Genomic DNA, 21,945 nt, shown 5'->3' on the forward strand with positions numbered 1-21,945 from the left:
AACGGGTCCAAATGGCTCTTTGAGTGTTGAAGGTTGCCGACCCCTGACCTAGACGGAGAAGACGCTGGGCGAAGAACACGGCTGCGTCTCATATCAGAACTTTTAATATTCTTTTTAGCTGGTTTTTATGTTCTCTATGGTCTTAATAAACATTGTATGACCAGCTATGTAATTCACTGTTGCATCACACCCCTCAACCACTGTCAGCGTTGCTCTTCCCCCACAGAACCAAAAACATTACTCTAGCAATATTTTTTTCTACGGTCCCGTACCAAACCACCCCTTTGATATAACTAAATCAAATTATTTCAAAATACACAATAGAAGGTCAGTAGCTCAAGGAAAAATGCAACACTCTATCCAGGAAGTCACTTCAACTTATTGTATTATGTAATATTATATATAAATAATTGAACAACTTCAATCAGTACTTATTTAAGGCAGGCATATATTGTTTTGGAGAATAAAGCAAATGATGTGACACACAGGTGTAATCTACTCACCACATGTTGAGATTGGCTTGGTGATGAGACGACCACACTGTTACAGATGGCCAGTGCTAGGAAGAAGTCTGTGATATGGATGAGCTCCAAGTGCAATGGAGTCTCTAGTGAGCAGTCATTTAGAGAGTAGAGGCAGTTCAACTTCCTTACCAGATTGGGGTCTGGTACCACCTCCCTGGCCTGAATAGAAAGACACAGAAACAACAAGAGCTTACTCAGTCTTTTGCCATATCTATGTTTTTATGTAGTACTGAATATATGAGAGAGAGAGAGAGAGAGAGACCATGCGGCTGCAGAAAGCAGTGTAACTGAAGGGTTGCTCTTCTTCTGCTGACTCAGCAGCAAGTGTATGCAGAGACATGCGGCTGTCACAGCTGAGGGAACTACAGCTCGGAGTTTTCCTACTGCAGCCTGACTTCAGAGTTATCGACTTCCCAGCTGCCCCATTCTTCTCTGCTTCATACTCGTTCAGTCTTCGACCTGACACAGAAACACATACTGAATCAGGAACATATGACATTTTTTTGCCCTGCATACAAGGAATTTCTGAGATGAAAGGGGAGTTTCAGATGATCAAACAATTTTAAGATTCACAAGTAAACATATTTTTATTATTCAGGTAAAACAAAATCCAAACCTACATGGCCCTGCGTGATAGGGCCATGTAGACAGAAGTGGTTGTGCGCTAAACCTGATAATTGGTTGGGCCACGTGCAATTATTGCAACAACTGTGCAACAACTGCAATCAAGCATTTGCTATATTTTGCAAATGGTTGTGCAAATGGCCCACTCATCTTCACAGAATTGTTGTATTTCAGCCACATTGGAAGGTTTTCAAGCGTGAACCACCTTTTAATGGTATGCCATAGGTCAGGACTTTGACTAGGCCACTCCAATGTCTTCAATTTGTTTTTCTTCAGCCATTCAGAGGTGGACTTGCTGGTGTGTTTTGGATCATTGTCCTGCTGTAGAAAACAAGTTTGCCTCAGCTTGAGGTCACGAACAGATCTACCAGACATTCTCCTTCAGGATTTATTGGTAGAGAGCAGAATTTTTAGTTTCACTGAAGTCTTTCAAGCCCTGAAATATCACGCTACCATCACCATATTTTACTGTTGGTTCTATTTCTGAAACAAGGTGTTTTTGCCAGATGTAATGGGACACACAGATTCGAAAAAGTTCAGCTTTTGTCTCGTCACTGTCACACTGCAGTGAGGTTAAGTTGGGTTTTTGTCCTATCTCCATGTTTGTCTTGTCACTTCCTGTTTTATCCCCTCTCATTTCAGGTCGCTTGCCCTTCCTTGTGTGTCACCGGTCTCTTTGTCTTCCCTGATTCCTGATTACTTCCACCTGTTCCCCATTACCTCTGTGTGTTCAAATAGTCTGCGTCTCCCGCTGTCTTGTATCAGAGTGTTCGACTTTGTCTTCATGCGGTCACCACAGCCTTACCACAGCCTTACCACAGCCTTACCACAGCCTTACCACAGCCTTACCACAGCCTTGACCAAGATTGCTATTTGGAATTTGCCCACAGAATTGAAAGTTTCTGATCATATTTGTTGGAATAATTGTACATAAGTTATCCCTTTTTTACTCTGAGTGTTTATGTATCTATTAATCTCCAGGTAGGCCAATGTGCAAAAGTATATGTCTGTGGTGTTGTTTTGCAGGGAGGAGAAGTGAAGAGACGTGATTTCTGCTGAGCCGTCCCAGAGCCATCAGTGACATGCAGGAAGTGCGTCTCCGCCACAGAAATAAGACTGAAGACGGAGCATACAGTCCTGAGGACAAGGTCAAAGCGATTAAACATGTACCAAGAAGAAGATAATGCTTGTATCATTTGAGAAGTTGCAGCTATGTGCTCCCCTCCCCATTAGTGCTGCAACTTCTGTTGTAACCAGGGACCTCCCTAAGGAAATAAAGAGAGTACGGTGAGGTACGCTTCAATGCGGTAGGAGATTGTAACTGAACGTATCTCTGCCGTTCTCCTCGCGAGTAAAAAGGAACTCTTGTCTTTCTCTTCTTTGTGCAATATTTATGAATGTTTTAGGTCGCTGAACCTGACAATATTGTTGTCATTTTTTTTTTTTTTTTGTGACCCAGCTTGTATTGAGAAGCTTGCCTCCAATAAGGCCGTTGGCTGTAGCCTACGTCACACTGAGCTGTGTGTGATTGAAAACCATGCCTTCCCGTTCAATGCACCCCCTCTTTTGGATGGCAAGACTTCATGTTTATTTATTAAGCTTCCACTGACTATATCACATCTGTACACATGTCTTAAAACATGAAAGAAAGAACACACACACACAATCGGAAGAATGCACATTTCCCTGTGGAAATTAAAACCGTGTGGGAATGTCGGGACGAAACTGTCGGAATGGTGGGATGTCTGTATGTTGGAATAGTGGTATGTCGGAATGGTGACATGTCAGAATAGTAGAATGTCGGAATGGCAGCATGTTGGAATGTCAGCATGTAACCCCAACCAAAGGGTGTGAATATGCTGACATCATTGTAGACCTTCTAGCAGGCCCTATTGTCCTCAACTCAAAATCTGATTGGTTAAAGAAACATTTGATCAACCCTTTTTTTATACTACAGGAATTCTGAAGGCCTCCTGGCATATTTTGGAGGGCATGTTTTATTTGTTTCCTTCCTTTATTTACTTTTATTTTTGTCTTTTATTTAATTTTACAAATTTACCAATATCAGTTCTGTATAGGCAGGAGGAGTACTTCCTCTCTGACAGCCATGTTGAGTTGAACTCTGTTACCCCATGAGACACATGTCAAACTCAGGGCCCGTAAGATAATATTTTACATCTATCAGTCGGTATTTTGTGTGCACACCATTGATACTGCAAATCCCAGACTGCATTGCAATACCTGAACTGGCATCAGGTTGGTACGTCAATCAACTCCTCCTTCCAAAACAATCATCTGTCTCATGGTTGCATCTGCAAACTGTTCATTCTGTATAGGTAGAGTAGCTTCTGAAGCTTGATCAGTCTATACGATTAACTGATAAAAGCTCAAACCACGAGCATTAGAGCACTACATACTACAATAACAGAGATTCTTAAACAAGGATATTGTAATGTTATGCCAGTTAACAGACAACAGGCTAAATCAGTTAGCCTACTGTTCTGCGGTAGAACAGAAACTTAGTATAAATGACAAAACCACTACAGCTAAACACCAGTCGGTTAACCTATACTAACATACCTACATACTAACACTGAAAGTGTCCGTCAGTCTTTAAATTTGTTAAAAATCTGCTTAATTTAAATCAGTAACTTCATTATTAATTGAAAGAACATGGTCCATGTTCTTTAAGAAAAAATGACCTCCTGTTGGTGACCCTTGTGCTAGATAGTGCTGTTGTTTTACTTGCCAGTTGCATTCATTTTTGTTTCTACCTCCTACTTGACTTTCAAAAACTGAAACTTTCACAAAAATTTTGGGCTGAATTTCACCTAAATTTCGTTGAACAAAAGTCATACAAATGTCTGTATCTCCAACTCTCCTAAGTTAGCCTTACCCGTTCTTCATTAATCCAATACAATCAATGTGAAAATTGCAGGGATGGAAAAGCTAGAAATAATAAAGACTCATGCTACTATCAAGTGGACCAATCCCAGCTCTTGTGCTCTGCTTTGCCACATGAAGTAGTTACATTTCTGTGGAATTGCACATTAGCTATGGCGCTTGTTGCTGCCTAGGTTTCTGCATTATCGCCGTAGCCTCTGCATGAAGCCTAAACAGCCTATTAGACACGAAGTTTTGCATGTAAAGTAACAGCTTTGGACATAAGCTCAGTAGGTTTTCCACGAGCGGGTTGTTCACAAACCAGAGGGGTATCGGTTGAGCAAGACACTGAATCCACAGCTGCTCCCAGTGCATGGCTCTGGTGTGGGTGCTTGTGTGAATGAATGGGTAGATGTGTCTGTGACTGTAAAAGTGCCTTGAGTACCATTAGGTAGAAAGGCGCTATATAAAAGCAAGACCATTTCCCATTTACCAGTTACATTCTAACACACACTTAAGAGCAGAGTCCATTTAAATTTCCCACCGAACATATTGCTTTGCTCTGCATTGTAAGTCAATGCCCTGAACGGCAGTTTATACTTCTGCATTAAGTTGACCCAGAGGCTGCACAGATACCTACGCACACCCTACATAGAGATTAGTGCCATAGCTGATGTGCACCTGTGATGTCCACACACTATACATCAGTTATCGGGGATAGGATTAGTGGGATAGAGATGGTTATTGTAATGGAGCAGCAGGACCTCTTCCATCTGGTCATCCCTCATTCTGTTTCGAGATGCCGTCAAAAGATTGCCTCCATGACTAAACAGACACTCAACTGGAGCACTGGAGGACAATGTGGTGTTGTACTTCAGAAAAAGCCTCTTCACAATGGGAAATGCCTGAAGAGATTTCAGATTGATATCTGAATCTTCTAGGTACTTCCTGACTTCATCTTGAGCTGGCATTATCAAAGATAAAAAAAGCTTTCATCTGAGTCGTCATCAGACTTTGAAGCGTCACCCTGTGTAATTTCAACAGGACTCAGATGTTGTTGTTTGATAGCGACTCCTTCCTTCAGGAGGGTTATTCTCATATCATCTCTCTTCTCAGGGCTTAGCTAGCATTAACGGAACTTTGGCAGGGTTGCAGTCGCCATCTTTGCTTCATGACTAACCAACACCGATCCAAAGCGCTGCTCTATGGCCTCAATGATAGTTGGGATGATCTGTGCAGTATAAATCACTTGAGGTAGCTTTTCAGACAGCTTTGCCTTGAGGCTCAGCAGAGTTGGGATCACAAATCCTAAGTAACATTTGTTCTCCCCCTGGAGAATGTCAGTGGCAACAGCTAGAGGCTGCAGAGCCTCAGTGTACTTTTTCAGGAATGCAGACTCTTGTGGATGAAGCATTGGGACCCCAAGCTTGTCACTTCAGCTGGTCTTCTGGTACCCCTAGAACTTTTGTGATGGCCCTGAACTCAGAGCTCCACTTACTGACTGATGGGACGATAAACTGCATGTTGGCAATCTCCTGAATCTGTGGCTAACGGAGATCTATGTGCTTTGTTCCAGATAGATGAACACTTAGTCATGGTACTTCCATACAGCATACACGATGGCCCATTCGATCCTGCTTTGTGAACCTCATTGGTAGCAATTAGATTTAAGGTATGAGCAGAGCAGTGCTGGTGTTGTGGGAGGAAAAACTGCTACTCATCTCCCTCTTCCTGAAATGACCATCAACATCCAAAAATTCCTCTCCATCATTGTGGTCATCTGACTCCTGAAAAAAACTGAATTTCATTCAGTTTTGCTGCCACTACATCAAAGGTGTGTCGTCCTTTAAGGCGTGAACATGCCAAAGCTGCAGAATGTCTCTCAAGTGTGCTTTTGTCAATCTAATGTCATGTCACTCCAAAGAAACTGCGGTTTTGTGCCGACCAAATGTCTGCTGTTGTGCACACACTGTCCACATTCATCAGCTTTGAGGTTATAGATTGTCTCATAGATGCTCTTTCAGTGCGCTGCATCAGGGTTTTTCTGCACATAAGTTTCCTCCCGCCACTTATTCCCCCCATCAACTTTCAAAATGACTTCTGTTCCACCAGTGAGAAGCACTGAACGTCATCAATAACAAAATCAAATACCAGTTTGTTCACACGTTCCTGTGACATGTTGAACCCTGCTGCTAGCCTGGCTTGCTTTTTTGTTATCAGGTTATTATTTGTGTAAAGAACAAATATGTGCTTAATTCCAAAATAATGAACTATGGTTTTAATTCACTTTTTTAGAGGAAACATCCAAGGGTCCTGTTAATGCACGACACATCAAATCCGCCTAATGAGAGGGAAGATGAATCGGCGGTGAATTTGGTGAGGAGTGGAGCTCGCTGGCTGCGGATGAGGAAGTAGGGCAATACATGCATGTGCACATACACTTATGAGAATGCATATCTATTCAGATCTGTAATTCATGTCTTAGACTTTGTCACACAGCTACAGATAATTAATTTATTTATTTATTTTTTTCAGTTCTCTATTCTATAATGAATAAAGATTTATTGATTGATTGCTATAGCTGTCAATTTCAGTCCTTGAGTTCATGCTTGCGTGCTTTATTTGTTAACTACTATCAAGGAATATGACTCTCCTTTGTAGTATGCATGAGAGAAGACGCCGCAAGATTTGTGGACTTCTATGTGGTGTCCACTGATAATGTAGTGGGCTAGTCTGTACAGAGGGTTACATGCTGCCATTCCGACATACTGCCATTCAGATATGCAGACGTCCCACCATTCCGACAAAGTTTTGTCCTAGCTTTCCGACAAGGCTTTAGTTTCCATAAGGAAATGTGCATACTTTCAAGTGTGTGTGTGTGTGTGTATTCTTTTTTTCATGTTTTAAGACATGTGTACAGATGTGATACAGTCAGTGGAAGCTTAATAGATGAATGAACACAAAGGGAAGCAGACTGTCGTAGTTTTCAATCACACACTCCGATCATAGACTTCGGGTGCGGCAGCACCCCCCGCATTCCTAGTTCCGACATCTATGGCTGTCTGTCATTAATGTCTGATCATAAACAATTTTAGAAAAGGACAGGGAGGAGATCGCTTGTCAGTGTTGGTGATCGTAATGATGTTATCAAATTCCAACTTTGTCGGCGCACAAAAGATTTGTTGGAATGGCAACACTTTTACAAACGGATAACATAGCACCATTCCGACCTTAGGAGGCAAAATTGTCATAATGATGGGATGTTTGATTAAAGGTTTAAGTGTTGTCATTTCGACAATTAGGGCCTAATGTCGGAATTGCCAACTGCCAAAGATTCAAGATTCATCAATCAGATTGCCAGATATATAAGTGTGATTCGTCGCTCCAGAGAACACGTCTCCACTGCTTTAGAGTCCAGTGGCGACATGCTTTACACCACTGTATCAGATACTTTATTACACTTACTGATGTATGGCCCAGATGCAGCTGTTTGATTCACTTTTCAGAAAGTGGGAGACCTCTGCGGCGCAATACGTTTAGTGGGAATTTCCGAGCATTTTGGAACCTCTTCTACTACTACAGCTATTTCCTCTCTGCTCAAGGAGGCTTTCGAGTTTCGAAAAGGAGCCTCTCGTCGACCGCGTTCATTGTACTCCCCAGCTGAAGCCGAGATCCGGACAACACTATCGCCCCATAATCGCTCATCTACACTACTATACAGACTGTGTGAACATATTGTGCCGAGTCAGGGTCCTGTAGCAACTCATGATGTAATAAAGGCTCACAATGTAATAACGACTCATAATGTAATATCTTAAGTGTAATAAAAGTTTATAATTAATTAATCGACTCATAATGTAATAAAAATCATAGGCACATAACGTAATAATGTAATAACTCATTACATCATGAGCCTTACTGGTGCCACTCATGTAATATAAGCTCATAATGTAATAATGGCTCATATTGTGATAAAAGTGTTGCATTATCATAATTTTTACCTCTGTGATGTCTGCAGGGGTGGAAGGAAATGCTTTCACCCCTGTCTCTCTGTCACTATTTCCGCAAAACTTAGAATCAAATACCTCTGCCCCCAACACATATACGTAACAAGAAAGAGAAGCCTGATTTAATTAATTCAAAACTGCACACACTGACAACGAATAAGCACTAGGAGAAGAGGTCTGTGTTTGACTATGATTTGTATATAGGTGGTGCGACAGTAATCCACTCAAAAGCCGGCAGAAGAGGGTAAATTAGGGAAGGAGGGGGACTGCATTTCATTTAGTTTAAAATGGCATTTTTTTTTAATTGACTTTTGCTACAATAAATGCAGGACACAATAATAAGTGAACACTCTTTCCTTCCATGCCACCTGAGGAAAACCTGCCAGTTGCTGTCTTAATGCCACTTATATAAAGACTTTAAAGCATTGTTTTTTTACTACTAAAAAACATAACATAAGTCAAGGGGCACCATTTGTTAATGACTGTGTCAGTGTTGTCTCAGATCAAGACTCAATGCATGAATGGGACTATTTTGTTTTTACTTTTTCGGTACTCCAGTTTCTTCCCACCTTCCAAAGACATGCTTGTTAGTTTGATCTGTGATTCTATATTGTCTGTCTCTTTATTAGCCCTGCAATGGACTGGCGATCTGTCCAGGTTGTACCCTGCCTCTCGCAGGGTACAACTGGGATAGGCTTGAGTAATCTCTGCGACCCTAGTGAGGATAAGCAGTTCTCTCCTCCTTGAACCATCACCTTACTGTGGTTGATACTAGGGGCTATGGTGTCCGAGGTATTTTGCCCACTACGTTGAAGGGTCAGACAAAGAACGGTTCAGAAGACACTCAAATGGGGGGTTACCTGGGCCCTACCCTGGAACCAGCCCAGGGGCTGGGGCTGGTGCACATGGGCAAGCACCTGGTGGCCGGGCCTTCACCCATGGGGTCTGGCCAGCCCAGCCTGAATTTGATGCATGGGGTCTCCTCTCTGTGGGCCCACCACTCGCAGGAGGAATATGAAGGGTCCGGTGCTCTGTGGATCAGGAAGCAGACCGAGGCGTGGGCCTTGGCAGTCTGCTCCTGGGTTATGGAAGCTCGGTCTTGGAACATAGAACGTCACTTCTCTGTGGGGAAAGAGCCAGAAGTTGTGGTAGAGGTTGAGCCTAGATACAGTCAGCTGTGCGTGCCACTGCGTGAGAGGTAGAGGGCTGCGATGGGCTTTTTGTTTGCCCCCAGACTTTCTGCCTGGAGGTTGGGGTTCTCCTGGGTGGTTGCATTCCTGCACCTTTGGTCCAGGGAATAGGTCCTGACTGTTGTTTGCGCTTATGCACTAAACAGCAGCACCCACCCTTTTGGGGGGCCCTAGGATGGATGCTAGACTGCACCCTGACCGGGGACTTCAATGCTCACATGAGCAATAACATCATGACCTGGAGGGGTGTGACTGGGTGCGAAATATCGGTCCGCTCTGAAAAGATGTTGTTGTTTTGCAGCTCCCTTGGCTGAGAACCAAGTTGGATAATAACAGACAGTTTTAGTTTGTAATACACCACATTCAATTTTCAGGAATAGATTATCCCGTTACTGAAAAAAAGTAATGGCGTTAGTACCGCCGTTTATTTTAATGACGTTTTTCCCTTCACTGAACCTGAGGCACTAGACAGGGGTGTCCCCTATCCCCTCTACTATTTGCACTAGCTATAGAGGTCATCCTCTACATTTACTGGGATTTCACGATTGGGGACAGAATTTAAGCTGTCACTTTATGCTGATGATATACTGTTGTATGTTTCAGATCCTATCCTGTCCATTCCCACAATTTTGTCTGCTTTCCAGAGATTTGGATCATTTTCTGGCTATAAAGTGAATATCTGTAAAAGTGAATGCTGCCCTATCAATGCCCCAGCATTACAGCTCACACAGTCAGATGTCCCTTTTAAAATGAGCCTGTCTGGCTTTAGGTATCTTAGGATCAGTGTAACCAGAACATTAAACTCTCTCTTTTTTTTCTGCTAATTTCGCACCTTTAATGTCTAAAATTAAATCTGACCTCCAAAGATGGAGAAGCTTACCTCTCTCGCTAATTGGAAGAATTAACGCAGTTAAAATTAATATTTTTGCCCAAATTTCTATTTTTGTTTCATCGTCTCCCACTTTTCTTGCCAAAGCAGTTTTTTAAAACAATTGATCAAACTATTTCTGACTTCTTATGGTGTGGAAAGGCTTCCAGGATCTGCAAATCCGCACTTCATAAATGTAAATTCAATGGGGGACTGACACTTCCAAATTTCCAACTGTATTATTGGGCGGCACATAATAACACAAATTTTCATTTTGGTTCAAATTAATGAACCTGCCATGGTGCAACTCGGAGGCGCAGTCATGTGTTTCATCTGTCTTAACTGTTTGGCTTGTATTCCATTCAACATCTCTGGCAGATAATCAAGTGGTTCCACCCTTAGAATTTGGGATCAGTTCAGGAGGCACTTCAACTCAGCATCTACTTTAGCTCCTTTATTGAACAATCATTTATTTCGTCCTCCGTTTACAGATTCAATCTTTCTCTCTTGGCATGACAAAGGCCTGAAATGTTTTAAAGACCTCGCAGGAGAATTTTAGACACTGCGTTGAAGCTTTTTTTCTCCTCACCGCCGACTTAAGTTTATAATGAACTTTTGTCTTTTGTTAGCCAGTTAGTATCACTTTAAGGATGCCTGGTGGGAGACTGCTCTTAAGAAAATTAAGGCCATTCTGCACTTGTCTCACACAATTTAAAGTACTGTTTAGATTTAGATTTTTCTAAACTCGACTCCCACTATTGCAGACGAATGCGACAAATGTCAGGCCTCATTGTGCAAATTTACCCATATGTTCTCTTGTCTGCTATTCTCTCGCTTCTGGTTGAATTACTTTGATACCATGTCAAAAATACTATCAGTGATAATAAAAGTCTCCCTCCATGTTGCCATATTCAGGCTCCTTCTAATCACTTAGCCTTTTCTTCTTTACTGGCAAGACACCACCTCCTTCTGCACTGGCTCCCTGTGGCCATGGAAATGATTGAAACAGCTGAATTCAATTATTTGGATAGGTAAGCAAATACTTTTGGCAATATAATGCATGTAGAGCCTACACCATCAAATAGGATAATGTAGCTGAGATAAAAAAAAAACAAACAAAAAAAAAACATTGGTATATCTCCCAAACCTTTTCCATGTATAGCTACCTAATTTTCCTTCGGGGATCAATCCATCCATCCATCCATCCATCCATCCATCCATACATACATACATACATACATCTATCTATAGCAGCTGAAGGTCTAATAACTTTAGACAATGAAATTTACAGGACTGACTTATGTAATGGTAGAATGTGCCTCATCTTAACTGAAGTATTTCCACACACTTGATAAACCACTGTTAATTTGCTGCAATGACCCACTGGGCTAATCATCTGTCTCCTAGGAGGTGTCCATGTTGTTATTGTCACATGGTCAACTGGTCAACTTCCTACATAAGGGCACAGTGGTAAAATCAACAAGTTGGTACAATCCCTAATCTGTGTATCGTGTTTTCATTATCCTGTGAATAAATATTTTTGGCTACATAAACTAGTGTGTTTAAAGTTGCACAGAAGTGAACAATGCCATCCAGACTTCCAATTCTTCATCTTTACTATAGATTAGTAATTTTGATTATAGTTACCAGATAATTAGCCAGATTTGTGGGGTGGTGCCCTGTTGTTGTTAAAACATTTAATATTTGAATTAATCAACTGAATTTGAATAATTAACATCATATTAATGATGATTTGTTATTGATTATTCGTAATAACCATATTTGCTTGTGTAATGCACAACTACAGCCACAATGCTTTGAACAACACTTAACTCCTTTTTTTGAGAGGGTGAACACTACCCCTGTGTGATAAAAATGTAAATGCTTTCCATACAAAAATATTGCGTCTTTGGAAACAAGTAACAGGGACTCCATTTTGTCTCCATTTTTGACTGTTCATTAACTTTAAGAATTTCTAGGCCTCTAGAGGGTGTAGTTATTTTATTGATCCGGTGATGTAAAATGGTGGTGCAGCTTCAGCCAATAGTAAGCTATAGTGGCATGTGGCATGAATGTCATTTTTTTCATGTAACAACAAGAGAATGGTAGTGTGTTTGGATCAGGACATACAAAATAATAAAGAGGTGGTGGTGACAGTGTTCTTGGATATTAAGAAAGTGCATGACTGTGGAGTCATAAGGGCGGTAATTAAAATCTACAATCATGGTAATTAAAATTAAAATCTATAATCTACAGCTAAGGGGACAAAAGTTTAATTGGATATAAGATTTTTTTAAAAGAAAGAACCATACAAGTGTGGATGTGTCATGTCTAAGACAGTAGAGGTAGAGAATGGCACCCCAGAATAACACCGAAGACATGTGGTTTCAGGATCTCAGTGTCCAAGACAAAGTATGTCATCTTTGGTTTTAAAATAAAGCTACCTGACCTTAGACTGAGCTTGTATGGGTCTCCACTTTGCATGGCAGCTAGCCATCTGCAGAGCATCTATCCAGATGCTGTGCACATCATAGCGGGGGACTTCAACCATGCAGACTTGAAGACAGCGCTCCCCAAATTCCACCAGCATGTATAGTGTGCTACAAGAGAGGCTAACACCCTGGACAAAGTCTACTCCAACATCAAGCTAGGCTACAGGGCTAGACCACTCCCACACCTGGGTCAGTCCGATCACTTGTCCCTGCATTTAATTCCTGCTTATGCCCCCCTCAGGAAAACTGCTCCAACCATCACCAAAACCATCAAATCCTGGCCCGAGGATGCGACACAGCAGCTGCAGGACTGTTTCTACAGGACAAACTGGGATGTTTTTGAACATCAGGACTTGGAGGTTTTTACAGACAGTGTACTGTGCTACATCAAGAACTGTATAGACACTGTAGCTGTGGATAAACGCATCCGGGTCTTCCCAAACCAGAAGCCCTGGATGACTCGGGAGGTCCAACAACTGCTAAAGACCAGGAACACCGCCTTCAGGTCTGGGGACTGGACCGTCTACAGCACAGCCCGAGCTAACCTGAAGAGAGGCATCAGAATGGCTAAGTCTGACTACAGGAGGAGGATAGAGGGCTATCTTGACAGCAACAACAGCAGGCAGGTGTGGCAGGGAATCCAGCATCTCACCAACTACAGGACCAACCTTGCAGCTGCGGAAGACAACGCCACGCTGGCAGAGGAGCTGAACCTCTTCTTTGCCCGCTTTGAGGTGAAACCAACACAGGCAGCCACACTACATCAAGCGACCCACAACACCATACTCCTCGTTGTAGAGGAACACGAGGTGAGGCGCACACTGCGGGCCGTCAACCCAAGGAAGGCTGCTGGACCTGATGGCGTCCCTGGACGTGTCCTGAAAGACTGCGCCGATCAGCTGGCTGGGGTCTTTACCAGGATATTCAACCAGTCCCTAGCCCTGTCTACAGTCCCATCCTGCCTGAAATCTTCCACCATAGTCCCCATACCCAAGAAACCACACATTTCTTGCCTCAACGATTACCGGCCAGTGGCACTAACCCCTGTGGTGACGAAGTGTTTTGAAAAACTGGTCCGGGGTCACATCACAGCACTTCTCCCTCCTGGCTCTGACCCCCATCAGTTTGCCTACAGAACTAACAGATCCACAGAAGACGCCGTGACCACAGCCCTCCATGCTGCTCTGTCACATCTGGAGCAGCAGGGGAGCTATGTGCGGATGCTCTTTGTGGACTACAGCTCTGCTTTTAATACTATTCTCCCTCACAGACTGGTGGACAAATTGGGGGACCTGGGTCTCCCTCACTCCACCTGCATGTGGATTCTGAGCTTCCTGACCAACCGACAGCAGAGAGTTAGGGTGGGAAAACATACATCCACTGCCCTCAGCCTTAGTACTGGCTCTCCACAGGGCTGTGTGCTGAGTCCCCTGCTCTATTGTCTGTACACATACGACTGCACCTCTGCCCACCACAGCAACACCATCATCAAGTTTGCTGATGACACAACAGTGGTGGGGCTCATCTCAGGAGGCGACGAGTCCGCCTACAGAGATGAGGTGGAGCGGCTGTCAGTGTGGTGCAGGGAGAACAATCTGCTCCTCAACAACTCAAAGACAAAAGAACTCATAATAGACTACAGGAGGAAAAAAACGGACATTACACCACTAACCATCGGGGGAAAATGTGTGGAGAGGGTAGCTGACTTCCGTTTCCTGGGGGTCCACATTGAACAGGGCCTCACATGGAACGCAAACACCTTTGAGCTGATAAAAAAGGCCCAGCAAAGACTGTACTTCCTGAGGGTTCTCAGGAAGAACAATATCAAGGAGAAACTGCTGGTGTCCTTTTACAAGTGCTCCATAGAGAGCATACTGACTTACTGCATCTGTGTATGGTACAACAGCAGCACTGTGGCTCAAAGGAAAGCTCTCCAAAGGGTCGTGAATACAGTCAAAAAAATCATTGGCTGCCCTCTCCCCTCACTGGAGGACTTGCACAGCGACCGCTGTTTCAAAAAAGCACAACACATCACAAAGGACACTTCTCACCCCGGACACTCTCTGTTTGCACTGCTGACTTCAGGCAGACGATACAGAGCAATAAGAACAAGAACTAACCGTCTCAGAGACAGTTTTTACCCAACAGCTATAACAAAACTCAATGCAATCAAAACAACCCTCAATCAATATGAATGATGTGATGTGTAAGAATGTGGCTACTCTTATTAGTTTTGTTTGTTTATTTATTTATTTATTTTTATTTTATTTTTTTTTTGCACTGGCTGATGGCACTTTTAATTTCGTTGTACTCGTGACAATGACAATAAAGATCTATCTATCACTAAAAAGGTAAGGTAAAGGTTTTTAAATTTTCAGGAATATGATTTGAGGAGAGTATGACTTGGTTCATGTACGTAAAATAGAAATTGCCAATGTTTTAAGAAGTCTAAAAGATGAGCATGTCAGTCTGAGCACAATAGTATGCTTGACTGGTTTGCAAGCTGGTGAATGAGAGGAGGGGGAGAGAAGCAGTGACAATGAGAGGCTTCTCTCACTACACAGCAGGGTTGAGGGGTTCAGGAAGTCCTTTGTCCCCACAGACATCAGACTGTTCAATGCCATTGTTTAAATGTTCCCTTGTAAAAGTGCTCGGTTAACTATAAATACAGTATTGCATAAAAGTTTAAAGTTGGTATGAAAAATGCTGTAAACTAAGAATGCTTTCAAAAATGGAAGTGTTAATAGTTTACTTTCATCAATTCAATTCAACAAAATGCATTGGAAGAGAAAGTGGTACTACCCCTTCAAGACAGCATAAATTCTTCTAGGTACACTTGCACACAGTTTTTGAAAGAACTCTGCTGGTAGGTTGTTCCAAATATCTTGGAGAAATAACCACAGATCTTCTGTGGATGCATGCTTCTTCAATCCCTTCGGTCTCTTCATGTAATCCCAGACACACTTGATGTTGAGATCAAGGCTCTGTGGGGCCCATGCCATCAATGTCAGGACTTCTTGTTGTTTATGTTGAAGATAGTTCTTAATGACATTGGCCGATTCCCTGATGGTTCTGCATGATGGGTAAGTAACCCTTTGGTTAATGGACTACCAGCTCTACCTGCTGAGCCACAGCCACCTCTGCTTGTATTTCTCAGTACTGAGGATACCATTAATCCTGAACAAATCTCCAGCTTCATGCTTTACTGTTGCCTGCAGACAGTCATTATTGCACTGCTCTCCAACCCTTTGGTGAACACTTGCCTTCTGCTACAGCCAAGTATTTCAAATTTTGACTCATAAATCCAGAGCACCTGCTGCCATTTTCTGCACCAGTTCCTCTGTTTTTGTGCATAGTTGAGTTGCTTGGTCTTGTTTCCATGTCAGAGGTATGGCTTTTTCGCTGCAATTCTTAAATGAAGACCACTTCTGTCCAGACTTCTCTGGACAGCAGATGAGTGTGTCTGGGTCCCACTGGTTTCTGCCAGTTCTCAGCTGATGGCACTGCTGTACATCTTCCGATTTCAAAGGGAAATCAGCTTGATGTGTGTTTTTCATCTGCTGCACTAAGTTTCCTTGGCCAACCAGTACATCTGCGATCCTCTATGTTACTCATTTCTTTGTGCTTTTTCAAAACAGTTTGAACAGCACATCTTCAAAGTCTGCTTTGAAATATTTGTCTGGGAGAGACTGTGCTGATGCAGTATCACTACCTTGTGTCTTGCTGCTGTGCTCAGTCTTGCCATAGTGCCATACTGTCTTCCACAACCTCACTCTGGTAACAGAGCTTAGCTGTTCCTCACCCAGTTTTAAGCCTACTATACAGCTGTTTCTGCTTCAGTTAATGACTATGCTTCACCCTACACCTGACACTGACAACCGCCTGTTTATAATTGGTTTATGATACCACTGACTACAATCCTGCCAATTCCCTGACTTTTTGCAAGTGTACCAGTACCAGTGTGCTGGTTTGAAGGCAAAGGGAAGTAACACCAAATATTAATGTGATTTAGATTTTTCTTTTGTCTGCTCACTTTGCATTTTGTTAATTGTGTAGGAGAACGTCTGATTTCTTCTCTGATCCAAGAGGAAGGGAGGACCTCTCTGGACACTCTGGACACTTAATGTTAAATTTCCTTTAGTTTGTCTTTGTCTTTTCACAATAATACATACATTATCACCCAATGTTGTGTTTTCACCAGCTTCAGCTCTTGTGAAAATTTTGTCAAAAGTTTTGAGCTTCTATTTGCCATGTATGTCCTTGTAGCCCCAATTTACTTGAGCTCAAACAACTAATTTTTTAAGAAAAAAAAAGATGATGTAGATATTATTCAGATAAAACATAATGTACTATTTATCACAGAGTACTTTGTCTCAGTGCTTACCTAGGTCACTGTTTTGAAACCATTAATTTTCTTAAGTAACTGCACAAAATATTTTTTTTTTGTGTTTCCAGTCCAAATTGACCGACATCACTTATTTAGTCAGACAAAGGCCCAAATCTTGAAAACTTGACCACATTACAACCACAATTAAAATATCAGTCAGATTTGACCGAACACAATAGGAGGGTTAATTCGACGCTTTGTTTTTCCCACCTGTTGACACGTTTAAACATTTAAAATCAATTTTTCCTCACCACATTGAAGGCACAAAGTTCAAGTTTTCAAAGTTCAAGCTGAATTTTTATTTTATTTTAACCATTAAGACAGTCATGCATTAGGCTATTTTTGTAGACATTTTCACTGGCCATTGGGGATAACTCCAGTTTTACTATTAGTCCCAACCTTGTTTTGTCATACCTCATCAGGCTCTTTGCAAATGCTATTCTGCCTGTGCAACACTGAAGGTGACTCCTGCTGTAACCGATGCCAAGGTGAAAACCTGTAGACATCTGTCCATCAAAACTGCTCTCAACACCTCAGTACTGCTGGGTTTCCCCGTCTGCACTGAGCTCTGAGCTCTGAGCTCTCAACGACAGCCTTGGTCACCCAAAGTGGTCTGGACAAGCATTTAAAAAAAACAAAAAAAAACAATCAAAAACTCTTATTTTTAGGGTGCTAGGCACGCCTATGCAGGAATCAACTTCAGATTTTATGTCTGTGAAGGCAGGTCATGGTAATCCAAAACGCGTTTAAAAAAGGCAGCTGGACTTGTAGAGTTTTGAGAAGCTATGTTGCCACTCGTCCGAGTAGCAGAAGCAGAAACAGTGGCTCTGCTCAGTCCACCATCAAAGTTATCAATGCATTTGTATTCTCAGTACAAATTTTCTCTGGAGAATTAGAACATATGCTGACTGGTCACAGAAAAAAAGTTGCTAGAGTGATTTTTTGTTCTATAAAGTCTGCTTCTGCCATAATTCTCTATGCACCAGAGTCCTGTTTCAAGTCCTGGCCTGACAGTGACATTGCAGAAGCTTATTGAAACAATGCAACAGTGAATGCTGTAATCAAAGCTAAAGGCTTACATACACCCTACAATGTGTGTGCATGTCATCTGAAAAGTTCTGCAGGTGACATAATTCTATGTTCTGCTTGAAGTCCAGGTGTACAGGGTGAATAGGACAGAGGAAAACATAGCCCTCTGTGATGCTTCAGTGCTACTGATGATTGTCCCAGACATGTAGTTCCCCCACCTGACATACTGAGGTCCCCCAGGGACATAGCCCACTATCCAGGAAGTGAGGTGTGAGTCCACTCCCATCTCTGTTAACTTGTCTCTCAGTAACGGTGGCTGGATGGTGTGGAATCCACTGGAAAAGTCAAAAAACATGATCCTCACAGCAGCATTCCCATGTGGGTCGAGATCGTGGTGGACCTGAGTTCTGATATAATGAAGCATCAGCCTCTCCCTGGTCTTCATGATGCTGGATGTTCGACCGGTCTGTAGTGATTCAACTCCCTCAGGTGTAACTTCTTGGGGACAGGAATGATGCAGAATGTCTTCCACTGCAGGGGGACCCTCCTAATGTATAGACTCAGGTTAAATGCATGCTGAAGGGGCTCCCCCAGCTCAATAGCAGTTCTTCTTCTGGGCCAGCTGTCTTTGTGGGGTGGAACTTCCTTAGTTGTCGGCCTACCTTACCCCAAGAGATAATAGTGGGGACGGTGGTGGTGGTGGAGGCCAAGTAAATGCCTTGAACTTCTTGGTGTGTCATTAGAAACCATCACTGAACCCATTGTGCTTTGTGGCAGGGAGATTCTCTTGCTGGAAAAGGGCACTGTCACCAGGGATTTCCATTAAAAGGTGTACATGGTCTCCAACAATGCTCAGGTATGGACAGATTACCTGACTTCCCATAGTCCATCCTGGTATCATGTGGCCTCAGATAGGTGACCCATACACACAGCCAACCATGTGATTTAACAGAAAACTTCCTCATCAGACTAGGTCATCTTGTTGCATTGGTTCGTGGTACTGCTCTTATGCTCACCCTGGACCCTGTTCTGCAGCTACACAGCCACATTGCAACAGACTGAAATGCACTGAGTGCACTGATACCTTATAGAACCATGTAAAAATCATAAAAACAGTTCTTACCGTTTTCTTCATGAGGATATTCAACCCCATAAATACTACAGCGACGAAACACCATCTTATTCTCTGTCAGTGTTCCTGTCTTATCAGAGAACAAGTATCGGATCTGACCCAGGTCCTCTGTGATGTTGAGTGTCCGGCAATTGATCCTGCAGTCCAGTTCGTTGTTGTACAGGTCTAAGTCATTATGGATAAAGTAGATCTGGCCCAGTTTCACAATCTCAATGGACACGTACAAAGAAATGGGAATCAGCACCTGTTGAAAAGAAATCTATTACTCATTGGGCTGGGTCTACTGAAGGTTTGCGCGTATAAAAATGTATGTAAACTCACTGCAAAAAAATGATTTACTGATAGCCACGGTCAGGGTTTGGTCTTTCAAAGGTGCAAAATAGCGTGTCAGCATGCAGTTGGTGTTTACCTCAATGAATATGCAATATGGGGTGTTTACAGCAATTTTGTGTGAGAAAATGCAAATTAAATTTAGCACACTCAAAGCAATTTATCAAACCTGAAGCAATTTTGCTCATAGGAACTGCGTGTATTTTTAACACGTCTCAAAATGACAGGCAGATGTATCCAATAAATAATTTGCGTCAGTGACGGACTGACCATAGGGAAATGTGGGCAAATGCTGCACGGGTGGCTGAGTGGCTCCACTCCAAGTTGAATGGCTCAACGGCCGGCCACCCTGCACAACTATACCAAATGAAAAAAAATCATGAAATAAATAAATAAATGAGTTGAGTGGTCGCGTCATCAGGCGTACATAAAAAATAAATAAACAAAATGGCAGGTTAGTGAGTCAGTGCAATTTCTGACAGTTAAATGTGCCTACTCTGTCAACATTGCATGGGCCTCTATATTTGGCAGTCCATAACTGCGGGGTATCTTATAATTATATTCGTGTGTTTCGTTATAACTTGTAATTCTCACTTGTAATGTGTTTATTTGCCTCTTCAGCTGACACCTTCATGTAACGGCACCAAATGTCATTTTGCACTCTACTTACACTGCAGTCACTCTACTCTCTCAGAGGCTCAACAGTGAACCATTAGAGCACGCAAAATCCTCATTTACATGGGAATGTTTGCTTCCGCTGTCATTTACGCAATCAGTCTTAGTAATCACCCACAAACCGCAGTTCCAGCTCACACGCAAAATTCTAGATTGGCGTGCAAATAAGACAAGCAAACTGAGATCTTAGTAGATCCAGACCATTCTGCATAATACATAACACATAACTCAAAATCTCTATTTTGGCCAAATTTGATTGAATATGTTGTAGGTATGGTAAAATGTCTTTTCACAATGAAGTACCAAAGACTTTGTAAACCGACCACCTCAGCCAAACTTTATTTGTAGTGAAAAATCCTGCCCCCTAATTTCAGTGGTCTGCAAACAAATTAAAGCTGGTCTTCTAGCAAAAAGAAGAAAATATGTAACAAGCTGACCTTCAGTTGCAATGCAATCTGGCATAACACTGTACTGGCAATCCAAACAGGAGCATCAACAAGACAATCCATGTAAATTATTTGTATGGCGAAAGTACACAATCATCCATCACAATAATTGTGCTTGTCTCACAGTTTGGGTATAATGGTTGTGCCAGAGGTGATTAGATCTAACTATGCTAGGATATTGCTATGCTGTTATTTCAGAATACACAGTACTTTGACAGTGAGGTGGATAGGCCAGCTAAAGACCACACTGACTCCCACTGTTTTGATGAATCTTGAGCCGACCATAGAGAAAACTGTAATTACATATTCACAATAAAACATTGCAAGAAAGAAAACAATCTTGTTGTGTCAAACTATTTGTCAGTTTCAGTTTAAAATATGATTGCAAGATGCAACCCTTGACCTAAGACTGTATACCTGTAGCACAATGATCATAGTCCAGAACATGTAGAAACCAGCCATGGCAGGGGACATGTCCCCATCAACCTGAAAGACAGGGTCTTTAAGTTGTTTCTGCCAGAGGCCATTACCTGAAACATAAAATACAAAAGAACAGTTTTTGACATTAAGTCATTAATTTAAGTTTAACCTGGACATAGTTGAATTCTTTTGCTTCTGAAGTGTAGTTTTGTACATTTTTGTACCTTTTTTTTATTATTATTATTATTTTATTTTTATACTTTTATACATGTTTTTGTACACTGCAAACTTTGGCAGAAAGCTGTGGCCATTCAACACTCACAAGTGAGAGCTGTTGGTGTCACAGTAGGTACTCACCTATAGAAGTGGTCAGGCACATGATGAGGAAGAGGAACACGCACCAAAGGATGTCTGTGTTCAGATGCTTCTCTAGCTGGCTGCGCTTATATCTTGGCTCATTGTTGTTCATCATGGCTTTAGTATCATGACCTACACACACAGAAAGGAAAAATACATCCCATCACTGAACAATGTTGATTTATAAAGACTCATTTAATGTAGAAATAAGCAAATATAAATAAATCTGAATAAATTTTAATAAAAAAAAATCATAAAAGGGGCAGTCCTACACAGCAGAATGAATTATAGCTGGTTGTGGTTTGTATGATGATGATAATTGATAACTGTAGGAAAATTTAATAGTGGATGCACAAACCATGCACAACAATGCACAATGGTCTCATGTAAGTAGCTCCTTCAGTAGAGGGACTGACCCGATGTAAACCCAAATCTCTTCCTTTGGTTTTATAACAAATTTACATACAGTGAATATTAGATGGATGAACAATCCTAGTGATCCTAATCTTGGCGAGATGAGGTGAGGGATTTGTACATCTGCTTTACAGATTATTTAAAAGTGTTTTAACAGTATGTCCATA

General features: G+C 42.0%; 1 protein-coding gene across 2 annotated transcripts in view; it reads right to left on the minus strand.

The window, feature by feature from the left end:
* Positions 1-21,945, minus strand: part of atp10d (ATPase phospholipid transporting 10D) — a 128,993-nt gene that overhangs the window by 54,082 nt on the left and 52,966 nt on the right. For both annotated transcript variants that reach the window (XM_047610454.1, XM_047610453.1), the window contains exons 7-11: positions 21,365-21,496; positions 21,005-21,117; positions 19,128-19,380; positions 787-983; positions 504-683 (exon numbers count right to left, since the gene is read on the minus strand). In XM_047610454.1, the coding sequence (XP_047466410.1) occupies positions 504-683; positions 787-983; positions 19,128-19,380; positions 21,005-21,117; positions 21,365-21,496 (875 nt within the window). The remainder of the gene's footprint in view (positions 1-503; positions 684-786; positions 984-19,127; positions 19,381-21,004; positions 21,118-21,364; positions 21,497-21,945) is intronic.

Source organism: Mugil cephalus, chromosome 17, assembly GCF_022458985.1.
Source record: "Mugil cephalus isolate CIBA_MC_2020 chromosome 17, CIBA_Mcephalus_1.1, whole genome shotgun sequence".
NCBI classification, from domain to species: domain Eukaryota; kingdom Metazoa; phylum Chordata; class Actinopteri; order Mugiliformes; family Mugilidae; genus Mugil; species Mugil cephalus.